Source organism: Seriola dumerili, unplaced genomic scaffold (genome assembly GCF_002260705.1).
Source record: "Seriola dumerili isolate Sdu_G_001 unplaced genomic scaffold, Sdu_1.0 BDQW01000147.1, whole genome shotgun sequence".
NCBI lineage: Eukaryota > Metazoa > Chordata > Actinopteri > Carangiformes > Carangidae > Seriola > Seriola dumerili.
Window position 1 is genome coordinate 381,561 of NW_019174402.1, and position 12,299 is coordinate 393,859.

At 41.9% G+C, this 12,299-nt stretch overlaps 1 protein-coding gene across 1 annotated transcript in view; it reads right to left on the reverse strand.

The window, feature by feature from the left end:
• Positions 1-12,299, reverse strand: part of necab2 (N-terminal EF-hand calcium binding protein 2) — a 119,343-nt gene that overhangs the window by 74,290 nt on the left and 32,754 nt on the right. Inside the window, exons 4-5 of the mRNA XM_022750016.1 lie at positions 9,612-9,637; positions 9,255-9,352 (exon numbers count right to left, since the gene is read on the reverse strand). Of these exons, the coding sequence (XP_022605737.1) occupies positions 9,255-9,352; positions 9,612-9,637 (124 nt within the window). The remainder of the gene's footprint in view (positions 1-9,254; positions 9,353-9,611; positions 9,638-12,299) is intronic.

Sequence of the window (12,299 nt, forward strand, 5' to 3'; positions counted from 1 at the left end):
ATTGACTAGGATAACAGTCCCAGTATCTGACGTACGAGATGTGTGTGTGTGTGTGTGTGTGTGTGTGTGTGTGTGTGTGTGTGTGTGTGTGTGGTGTGTGGGTTGTGTGTGTGGGTGGGGGGGGTAAATTCATTTTTCCACAAGAACAGGATTATTAAGAGGCTGCAATCACATATAATTACACATACATTTAAATTTAGTTAACGCATCATCACAAGGATATTTGTGTTTGCAGTCAGGACTGAAGGATGCCACAAAAAGGAGAAGATAATAGATTAACCAAGCATTTGGTTTATTGGAGAAATTTAACTGGTGGAAGTGTGGAAGTGGCTCACAGCAGGCAGCGTGTCTGAGTTTGTTTCTAAACAGAAGGCGAGCCCACTAACAGGCATCAGAAACATTCACACTCTTCAGATATCATGCCAGCTTCATCGGCCTTCAGAGAGAGACGAGAATGGAGGGAGGCGAGGAGGAGGATGGAGGATGGAGGCTGAAGGCGGGGAGAAACAGAAGGGGGGAGCGAGGCTGCTCAAGGAAGGGAAGTAAAGAAGGGAGAAGATGGAGGCAGGAAGTGGGAAAAAATGGGAAGAGGAGAGCAGAGGAGAGAATAAAGGGGGGTAGGAGAGAAAAGAGATTACTGTACATTGTATTGAGCTTTCTGGTTCATTTGTGTGTTTTACTCTCTCTCTCCTTCAACTCTGTATTAAATGCCTGAGTGGAGTTCCTCTCTCTCGCTCTCTCTCTTCTCTTTTCACCCAATTACCCAACCACCTCTCTCTCTCTTTCACACACACACTGACTCTCTCTTTCTCACTCCCTACAGTCCTCTGCATTATTCATGCTTTTGGGTGTAACCTCATCAGTCAACACACACCCAGCTGACAACACAACACACACTCTGCCAGTTCTTTCTCTCTCACTCACACACACACACACACACACAAATTATTCATGTCCACATCATTAACAGCTGTGGGAGACACTGAGGATGCAGTCAGTCAGTCACCTCCGCTCTCTACAGAACCGCACCTTGACAGAGTGAACAGTGGACGTACATACATATAAAATGAGTAACATGCTAGCTGATCTTCTGCTGTGTTGTTGCTCCAACTCTGAGAGGAGCTGACTTCAAACTGAATCTGCAACGCTAACACCGTGGCTAACACAGAGGGGGGAGGGGTCGTACTCTGATGGCTACTACTAATGCAGCGCAGGCTGGTTTCACTGATGGAGAGGAAAGTGATGTCTGTAAATTCTGATCTGGGGAAGTCAAATGAAAAGAAATCAAATGCCGCCTCATCAAAAAAAGCACTCATACCTTTGAAGCTAACTATAGTAAACTGGCTTCAGGTAGGCCACCTGACAGGGCTTTAAATATGGGGGCTGGGGGTGTCCTGTGGCTCACTTGGTATAGAGTATATATTGTACCTTACTGCAGTGGCCTGGGTTCCCTCTCTCTCCCCTAACCATCCTGTCTCTCACTGTCCCTATCATAATAAAGGCAAAAATGGCCAAAAAAAATAACTCCCTGTTTTTCAGATGTGTAGTGCTATTTGTTAAAGTATCAGTGCACATCTATGACACACACACACACACATGGTTGGGTTGTTGCTTGTTTCTCCTACGGTGACAAGTTTACATTAGTCAGCTATAACATTAGACTGACTGACAAGAGACTGACAACAGTGAGACTGACTTCATGAATATGTTCACATCATGTTGGCAATATCACGCAGCAGTCCCCCAAACATCTAGCTAACTAAATAGTATTAGACGATACCATAGATGTGGCAGGATGTAATTAGCATTGCATTAAGCGATACAGGCAAATGAAAGGAAGTAATTTTTAATGATTTCATTTCTTTACTGGTGATGAGCAAATGAAGCCACGTTTGAAACACTCATTCTGAGGAAAAGTTGCAGTGCAGGCAGAGGTCAAGCTATAGGCTAGGCTAGGAAACGTTATCAACACACCCCACATTAGAAACTGCAGAAGGAAACACCAGCAGCTGAACCAGTCACAGTAACTACATTTTGATCACTTTGATGACATAACTCACTGACCCCTTTAACCACCATCTTTAAATCTCTCTTAATGACAGAGCCAGTGTTAGCGGTGGCACCATTTGTAGCTCAACACACACAAAAAAAGAGTGAGCTAAGCAAGGCTATGGCAAAGTGAAATGTTTTAGCAAAGTGATGTACCACTCAGGAGCTGAAGGATGAAGTGAAACCATGTAATCAGTTTCTCATGGAGCTGCGGAGCTTCCTCCTCATCCTCACAGTAGTGGCAGCCATGAGAAAGATGTCAGGCTGCGTCTCTGACCTCCCTCACCTCTTTCTCTCACTGTATGTGACCTCTTGACTTATCTCACACTCCTTTCCTATCACCTCCTACACTCTTCTCTGAACTCCTCCTCTGCCCCTTCACTCTTTCCTTAATTTAATTCAACTCCTTCCACCTCTTCCGGTCAGTTTTTTCTATCAGTGTCTCCCCACTCCTGCCTTTCTTTTCTCTCTTTGACCTTTCTCAAATTCTTTCCTCACCCCAACTTGTCTTCATCAGCTCCCTAACTCGCCTCCTCTCCTCATTCCCCGAGTCTGACTTCACTTCTTCAACATCCCGCACTCTGACAGCAGTATAGTGCTCCTTGGTTACCAGGGAAACGGTAACCCTTGGACACCAGATTATAAAAGATGAGGGATGCACTTATCGGGGTTGACACAACTTAGTGTATGTGTAAAGAATATATTGTACATGTTTGTTTATAATATAATATAGTTTTCAAACAACTCAAAAAGAAATGTAAAGCATTATAATTGTCAAAGCTTTATAAAAGTATAGTTTCCAGTCTTGATACTGACATTTTCTCAGCGTCATTCAGACTGCCTTCATGTGAGCAAAGTATTCACGGAAAAAAGTGACACGCATGTAATCAGTCATTGCTGTTAGTAATATTTTCTCCTCACTGTCTACTGACTCTTCTGCAACAAGCCAGAGTCACGTTAACTTACTGCTATTGCTAACCCAACATTTCCTACTGGTGCTGCGTCGCATTAAAAAGTGTTCAGCTGGTGAGACATGGGTATTTACAGTTTATACTGTGCTTTTCTATCACACACATTGGTTCAGCATCGTGCCCATGGACACTTCCACATGCAGACTGGAGCTGGGAATTGAACCACTGACCTTCCGATGAGTGGACGACCTGCTCTAGCTCTACTACAAAACCACACTTGCTGTTACCATAGTAACCACGGGTGTCACCAAATCAATCCAGACTAATACCTAAAGGATTATAACTTATAACCTCTAATCAGTAAGTAAATGATTGGAAACACTTTTGGCTTTAATCAGTTCACTTAATTTATTTGACTATTTTATTAATCATTTACAAGCTCATTTTCCTTTGGTCTTAGCACACATTTAATTATTTATTTTTCCTTTTCTCCCATTGCAACATTTCCCATTATCCTTAATGGTAATGTAATAATTACATAGTGTTGCCATGTACTATATGTGAGGGTGGCTTTCTTCTTTATTTAAAATGATTTGATACTACAGGAGAAGTATGAAACTCACTTCCTTTTACACTCAGTTTATCTATTGAAGTAACACTGTTATTTATTAATGCATTCAGTTTTATTTCCTCCTTTTCTGATAACCTTTTACTGCTTTTTGTCGGTTTTTGGGCTCCATAGAAATGATCTCATTAAGGGTTGGAAAATGCTGTCACAAGCATAAAAGTTCAAGAGCACAGGCTCAGCTTTTTCACCCCACCACTGCATTCCCAGATCATGGATACTGGATGTGATGTGAACAATCTTCATCTGAATCCCCATTAAATCCTAATGAATAAGTGATGTACGCAAACTACACAAACCTCTCCACCAAGAGTCCTATCAGACGCACGACTGAGCCAGCTGAGATGTTTTACTCACTCACTTCTCTTTCATCGTTTTATTCATCACCATCTTCACTTCCTGCCAACCTCTCGCCACGCCCCCTTCACCTCCTCTTCCCATCTTCTCCTTTCTTCCCCGTTTCCCTTTCTCTTCTCCCCATTTTCCTCCTTCAATCATCCTCCCCTCTCACTCTCCTCATACTGCTCACATGTTATTGTGTACAGACCAAAACGCCTTCCCTACCCCGTGATCTGCTTCACCTTAATCTTCACGAAGAAAAGAGAGGATGAAGAGGATGAGGAGGGGGAGGAGGCAATGGCTTGGGGGCGGAAGAAGACAATAGAGCAGAGATGAAAGAGGACAAGATGAGAGAAAGGAGAAGCGAGAGGAAGAGGAGATGTGGAGGAGTCGGATGAGAGGCGGCTAAAAACCTCATGGAGGGTCATTCACCAGTGCGAAACAATTTCCTGAACAGATTTGGAAAAAAAAAGACAGACTTAACAAGGTTTTGGTCTGTGTGTGATTGTGTGTGCCTGCAGAGTTGCCAATGAGCGTGGTGGCTCGTTCAGCTAGAAAAAATAAAATGCTAATGAGAGTGGCTCATTAAACAGAGCATTTATACAGGGCAGATAGGACAGGAGATTAAATGAATTTTCCCTCTTCTCCTTTTGCTGCTTGCTTCAGCTCTCATCACCCCAACACACACACACACACACACACACACACACACACACACACACACACACACACACACACACACACAGTACTCATGGGAAGGGCGGTTACTTATTTCCACCTGCCGTTGAGCCAATTAAAATTGTTTTCTGGAACCACTTCTGACTCTGATAGTGCCATAAAAGCTTTCACACAGAAAAGAAAAAGAGATAAACAGTTGAAAGAACTCTGGATATGAAGCATTTCTACACATTTGCTGCATCCCTGTGGATTATATATTTGCTCCCTGTCTGAATCATGACATTCAGAGCTGTCATCTGGGAATATGACTAAGATGCTACTGTGGTTAGGAAGAACAGACGGGAGCGACTTTCTCAGAGTCTGTCTTGGCCAAACAACCTCTCTGCCAGCCTTTCCTTTCTTAAAGTTCTTCTTAGACTTTCCTATAACGCTTGATTGCGGCCATCTTTGATCTTGTTCACAAAATTAGGAACTTACTCTTGGAAATGAGAGTTTCCAGAAGAACTACAGAGTATGAAAGTATGAAACTGTCATAAAGACATCAGAGACGCTTCAGTCTGTCCTGCCTCTGATGCTGCTGCTTGCAAGTACAAAACTTCGGCTAAAGTCAGCTCAGTGATCTCTTCTCCTAACAAGCTGGCTCCATGTCAACCCTCCGATCTCCATGACAACTGACCCCAAAGTATCCTGCCTCCATGGCAACTGTCACCATAGTGATTTGTAAAGAGCTCCTGAGGTGATGCCATGTTGACATGAGCTGCAGCGGGATGTTATGGGCAACTTGACCAATTGACATCTTTTTTTTTTCACTGTAAAAATTAAATAGCTCAAATAACGCAACATTTAAAAAACTATATAATAATAATAATAATAATAATAATAATAATAATAATAATAATAATAATAATAATAATAATAATAATAATAATAATAATAATAATAATAATAATAATAATAATAATAATAATAATAATAATAATAATAATAATAATAATAATAATAATAATAATAATAATAATAATAATAATAATAATAATAATAATAATAACAATAATAATAATAAAAAAGAATAATAAAACTAATCTGGCCTCCCAAAACATTTCAAATTTTCCACAACTTTGCATGTGTTAATACATTAAACAGTCAATAATGTCTATGCAGCAATTATAGGTAATACACACAAAGCAGATCACTCCATCCAGCAAAGTTGCTGCTGTAATCTAATTTTACCATCTAAAGATAATTATGTCTAATTATGTCTAACCCCTCAGATTCTTTTCTGTATTAGCAGGATAATTACAATTAATACCTGGACTGATCTGATGGTCAGAGGTGATTTGAGTTTGTTAATCACCACTAATTACTTTATGGTCAGCTCATTTGCAGAATCTCATGAGCCTCTTAAGACTGGCAGCAACGACTGCTTCCAGTAATTGATACCTTGACAGTCAAAATAATGAATACTGCATGAAGTGAATGGAAATATCACATTTGCATGAATTATTAGTGCGTTGGTTTTCCCTCTGGGAGCATGAAGGGGAGGACGATGAGCGATGGTGACACAGACAAGCAGCATCGGTATCTCTCTGGCAGTCTGTCCAGTTGCATGGCTTACAGCTGTGGATATCAAACTTCTTCTCCAGGGACACACATTCAGACGGTTTATATTCTTGTGGGGAAAATAACAGTCTGGGAGATTACGCATTGGCTACTGTAACATGTTTTATTCCAGAAGCAGCCCTGCAGTCCGTAATTTTATGCATCCTGCCTTACATTGCTCTGCAACAAATAAGAGCCAAGACTGCTGAGGTATAAATTTCAAGAAAAACCACTTCTGTACAGTGGAGTACGTAACTGCCGAGAACAAAGTCTGCTCTCTCCGGTTTCACTCATTCCTTCCCTCTGCATCTCTTTTCACTGAGGTGGATGGAGAGCTAATCAATTCTCACTGGGATCTAAAAGGCCAGGACTCAGGCTGCAGCCTTCTGCTCAAGTTAATATCACGCTCTGTCTTTTAGCTCCACCCACTCCTCCTCCTCACATCTGCTTTGATTTGGACAGTCTCTCCAGTTTTCACATGGACATTGTCTGAAAACAGCTCTCTGGATGCATCAATTTAATTGGTTTCTCATTCGAGATATACTGGTTACAATATCTTATTGTATCTTGACAACTGCAATATGGAATGATTTATAATTTCTTTAAGATCCCATATTGTATAAAGGGAAATTTCCATGTATTTTTTTTTTTTTTAGGTCTAGATTCTATATTAATACTGTGAAAGTATCAGCACGCTCAGTCCACAGAGAAATACACACAGCTTGTATTCAGAAACGGAGCCTTAAAACGAGCTTTCAGGACTTCTGTAACTTTGTGATGTCACAACAAAGCAGCCCTGCCCCAAGCCCCGCCCACCTGAACCCACCATCCAGCCTTGCAGGATTTAGTTTCTCTGAGTGTTTTACCTGAGTTCTGACACATTTTTAATCAATCACTCAGAAAACAGTGGGCCAATCAGAGCAGAGGCTCAGAGCCTCTCTTATGATTGGCTGACTGACCTGAGCTCCAGAGAAAAGCATGAGAGAGGAGATGTTAAACTACACTGAGATGGTTTTTGGTGCTACAAATAATTTATATATAGATAGAGAAATATGGAGAAAGTTGATGGTGAATGGGGTCAGGGTGAGGAAGTGAATAATGAGACCAACAGCAGAGAAAGAAAGTGGTGATGGATAATTACAGAAGAAGAGTACAGGGGGAAAAGATAAAGAAATTAGCATCGCTGATGGATAATATTCAATTTAAATATATGCAGCTACTGTATTACAGCCAGCCCAGTGGCTTAAACTCTTATCCCTACTTGCAGATTAGCACTCAGACAGTCCACTTAGACCTTTGCTGATAAGCTCCAGCGTCTGAGGAGGATTCCTCCTGAGAGAACTGGCTAACCAGGCAAACAACCGTTTTCAAATGACTGACAGTTGCAGCGTCTAGACTGTATCTGAAACAAAGATACGTCAGCCTCCAATCTTCGTCTCTCTCCTGCTCCTACTGTAAACTCACTGTCTAAAATGCACACACACACACACACACACACACACACACACACACACACACACACACACACACACACGCACAAAGAAATCTCCATCAACATTTGACTCATCAGCAGTATCTGAGCTCCGGTTTGGCTGTATGACTCCTTGAGCTGATCCACTGCCTGCACAGCACCGCTGGAGCTCTTCCACACTGACCGCAACAGACAACATAATGATATCATGGCTCCAAAGAAGGACGGGTAGAGAGAGAGAGCATGTGTGTGAGAGCAGGAGAGATACACCACTAGAGCAAAAGAGACACTCAACTGATTGATTAAACAATGGCTGCTCATTAGAGAGAAACTAGCCTGAGGTTGTGTGTGAGGGAGGGCAAGTGTGCGTGTGCATGTATGTGTGTGTGTGTGTGTGTGTGTGTGTGTGTGTGTGTGTGTGTGTGTGTGTGTGTGTGTGTGTGTGTGTGAGTGCTGCTGAATGGCCTGCAGCTGAAAGAAAGATAAAGACAGAGAGCTGGTGGATAGAGATATAGAGACACACATGGCAGAGTCAGAGCGCTAAACACACACACACACACACACGCATACACACACACACACAGTATGAAGCAGAACTCTAACATGAACATGGATCTCGTAGCTGTGGACCAGCTGCTGCTATATATAGCACATGGGAAAAACTAGGATAACACATTACTGTTCTTCAGCTGAATGCCACACACACACACACACACACACACACACACACACACACACACACACACACACACACACACACACACAATCACCAAGACATCCACCCACACACTAACAATCTGAACCAGTGGGCCATGGAGCCTCTGGCTGTAGCGCAAGACAGAAACTTGACATACCATTATTTTGCCGCACTCCACCGTACTCACACACACACACACAGACACACACACACACTCACTGAGGTACAGACACCATAGATCAGGTGTAAATGAACACACACTCATATCAGTGCGGACAGTATTGTATCGTTGCTTGTTTTAAGGTGATGGGAAACATGTTAGAAAACAGTCGCTTATTCACACGTCCTGCAGTTATGAAGCGACATTATTTCATTTGAAGTCGTGTTTCTGGCCACTTGATGAATCTAAGTCCAATATTCAGGCTCTTTTAGCCGTTTTCAGTCTCTACTAACTCCTGAGGGAAATATCTGTCTCTTCAGCTGCTAAATGCTCCACTGTGTTCAGCAGCAAGTTGCTCACTGTGTCTGTTTGCTGTTTGCTGCCGGGCAGGTATAGTGCAGTGGGTTTTTAGAGCTTTTTGGCAGGAAACAAGAAGAACAGAGAACAGAGTGAACTAAAACAATAAAGCTAGTAAACTAAAGTGTGAGATGAAAGATGCTATGAGGCTGTGGAAAGCCACTGGGAGCTGCAGATAGAGGTGAACTTTTATGTCTGAACTATGAAATAGTGTATATTGAATGAAGTTTGGGACATCATCAACGTCTGTGCAAACTGAATGACAAGACACACAGGGAGAATAAAAGTTACGTATAAAACACACACACACACACACACACACACACACACACACACGCACACACACTCACAAACTCACAAACTCTTACCTTCTTGGTGAAGTCCATGGCTTTGAGGATGGAAAGATTGAGTGTTTCCAAAGAGGCCAGGACTCCCTCATAGTCCCCCATGTGCTTGGCAAAGTAGTCTGCGCGCGCACACACACACACACACACACACACACACACATATGTACATGTGAAGTGGCACATTACAAGGTTTAAAAAAAAATGTTCAGAAATGCAAAATAATTTGTAGCGTTGAGCTGAAAGTAGCTGAATTAATATATTTCAAAGAAAAATAATTACATTTCAACTGAGAAGCACTTTTTAATAATAGATAAGAGAGAGAAAGAGGGCAGTGTGTGTGTGTGTGTGTGTGTGTGTGTGTGTGTGTGGTCTACTTACCACAGAGTTCCTTAGTGTCAACATTACTATCACAGCATGGCAGAGGAGCAGCAGAGGGAGAGAGGGGGAGAAGGAAGAAAGGAATGAAGCAAGGAAGGAAGGAAGGAAGGAAGGAAGGAAGGAAGGCAGGAAGAAAGGAAGGAAGAAAGGAAGGAAGGAAGGAAAGAAGGAAGGAAAAGGAAGGAAAAGAGTCAGGGTCAGAAACAGAGGAAAGGCTTTTTGCATGCAGTCACACACATGCACGTACCCCTGCACGAACACACACACATTCACAGACGTGGAGTTTGGCGGGCAGGGACTGATCTAACCAGGCTCTCTGACAGGAGTCTGAATCAATCAATCCACTACCATCATTCATGCTCAGCTCTCTGTGTGGGGACTCGTTTGGCAGCGAATTCTTCACTGGCATAAAGGAGACTTTCCCTGGTTGACTGACCGGTGGAGAAAAGCCTCTTTTCAACAGAGCTCCTGCTAGATCACCGTTACGACGACCCCTCATTATGCCGCCTTTGCTTGTTTACGCTGAACCGAACAAACCCGGCATAATGCTGCCCCGGTGTGTGGTTTTAGACAGCGTGCCATAAGCTCTCCCTTTTCCACAGACCTCGATCCGGCTCTGCGACTACATCTACTGCTGGCTTAATGCCAGAACAACAATGTCCTCCCCAATTCCATCTGTACACCTTTTATACAGAATGACCAAGGTGGAATTAAGGCAGCAACATTCCCAGCATCCCTTGAACAGGCTGTATAAAAGGGGCTGAAGAGGAGAGGCAGGCAGGGAGAGGGGGAAAACGAAGAAGGGAGGGAATAGAGGGAGGATGATCCAGCCAAAAGAGGGATGATCATGTAACTGATGATGGGAGAACTGGGGACAGAGGAGGAGACAGACAGGAAGACTCCATCTGTTCATCTGTTCATCTTCATTAGAAATTACTTTTCACTGAAGCCTACACATTATATGGAACAACACAGAAAAAAAACCCCACTAAATTAATTTCATTTCTATTTCAATATTTTTTTTATCAACAAATGACCTTTATGCTTTGTTTTGACTGGATGGCACTTGTTTGACAGGATGATTGGATAATGGCTCATATTATCTTATTAAGCAGCAGTTTCATTTTGCATGCAGGGCTTCTGCCAGAAATAATCCTGATCTATCACTGTGACAGATGGGCTTTGAAAACATCCACCAAAAGTCTAGTTTTACCCAACATTAAATGTATTTTCCTGTTTACTGCTCCTGTTTACTTTAAACTGCGTTTGGGGATGTGTGTGTAATGAGTCTAATAAAGTTGTTCCAACATTTTGTTGGCTAAAATAACAGTGGCAGATTGTTTACTATCCAAATGGTGGCTCCAGATGCAGACTGCATGTTCACAGAGGAAGTAAACCAGTAATTATGTTGTTCCCTGCAAGTGATACAGGCACCTAAGTCTCATTAATCCTCGGGTTTCCACTCTATCATGGGTAATAAGAATCAGTATATGTTTCTATAGTAACATAAAATTTAATTAGTATCACATACATTTAAATGAAACCATGTAAAACTGCTGATGTGGGGCTTTCACACAGTATCTTATTTACATCTGCTTCTCTTTGTGAAGATTAAAGGGGCAGTCTGAAAAAATAACCCAAATGATGTCATCAAATTCGGGGTTGTGGTGTTTCAAAGACATGAGTGTCTACAGGGCAGGGAGGGTCTGCGTTGCATTATGGGAAATGTGGAATCCAGCATTTTCAGAGCTTCAGGTGTACTAGAGACTTAAAAGTCAGGATACATCAGGCTCTGTTGCACCAATTATAGCCATTAGAAAAAAACATGTCTCTCTTTAAGGCCAATGCTAAATTGTTGGAGTACTTTTTCAGGATGGCAGCTACATTTTATGAACATTAGTTAATCCCACATGCTTTATTTGTATGATTTTTGATGTAGATACAAATGGGAAAAGGCTATTGCTGTTATTTGACCAATCAGAAGAAAGACTGGACAAAACAAACAATCACAAAAAGTATATATATAGTAAAGATTTTATGTGAGAAGAGTGTAGTTTTATTTCATACAGTCATCTTTGTTCGTGTGGATACACACAGAAACAACTAGGCTAACTGCTACTTGTCATCTTATAACTGTTTCTAAAATCATGTTTTGAAGGACTGTCATTGAAGTGGTGCACATTTCTTCAGGTGCCACTGTCACCGTTTCATTTGCTTCATAGTTTGTTGAATTGACTAAATAATAGGTCAGACTTTCAAGGCTGGTCCCTGTATTTCAGTTCAAATCCTTTTAAAACCAACAAAGGCAAAAACTGATAAAAACTCAAAAAATGTTTTCAAAAATGAAAGAGGAGTTTGGATATCACCTGAGAGTTCATGCTCTGTTCTCCTGCATCGTCTTGTCAGAAACACAAGTCTTAAAAAACCAGCCTGATAAGGGAGGAAAGCTGGAAATGGGAGGAAACCAAAGAGTGACGGACACAGATAGACGAATGACTGGAAGCAGGACATCACTCAGTCTCTGCCTGCTCCATCCCTCTTCTCCATCCATCAACTTCCTGCTTTAGCAGGAAATGCTTACACCGTCATTTCAGCTTTTACTCGGACCAATCAATAACCTTATCTGCTGTCACATGATAATGCTGAGGCCTGGCATGCAGCTGCCAAGTCTACTTTAGTCCATCCAAT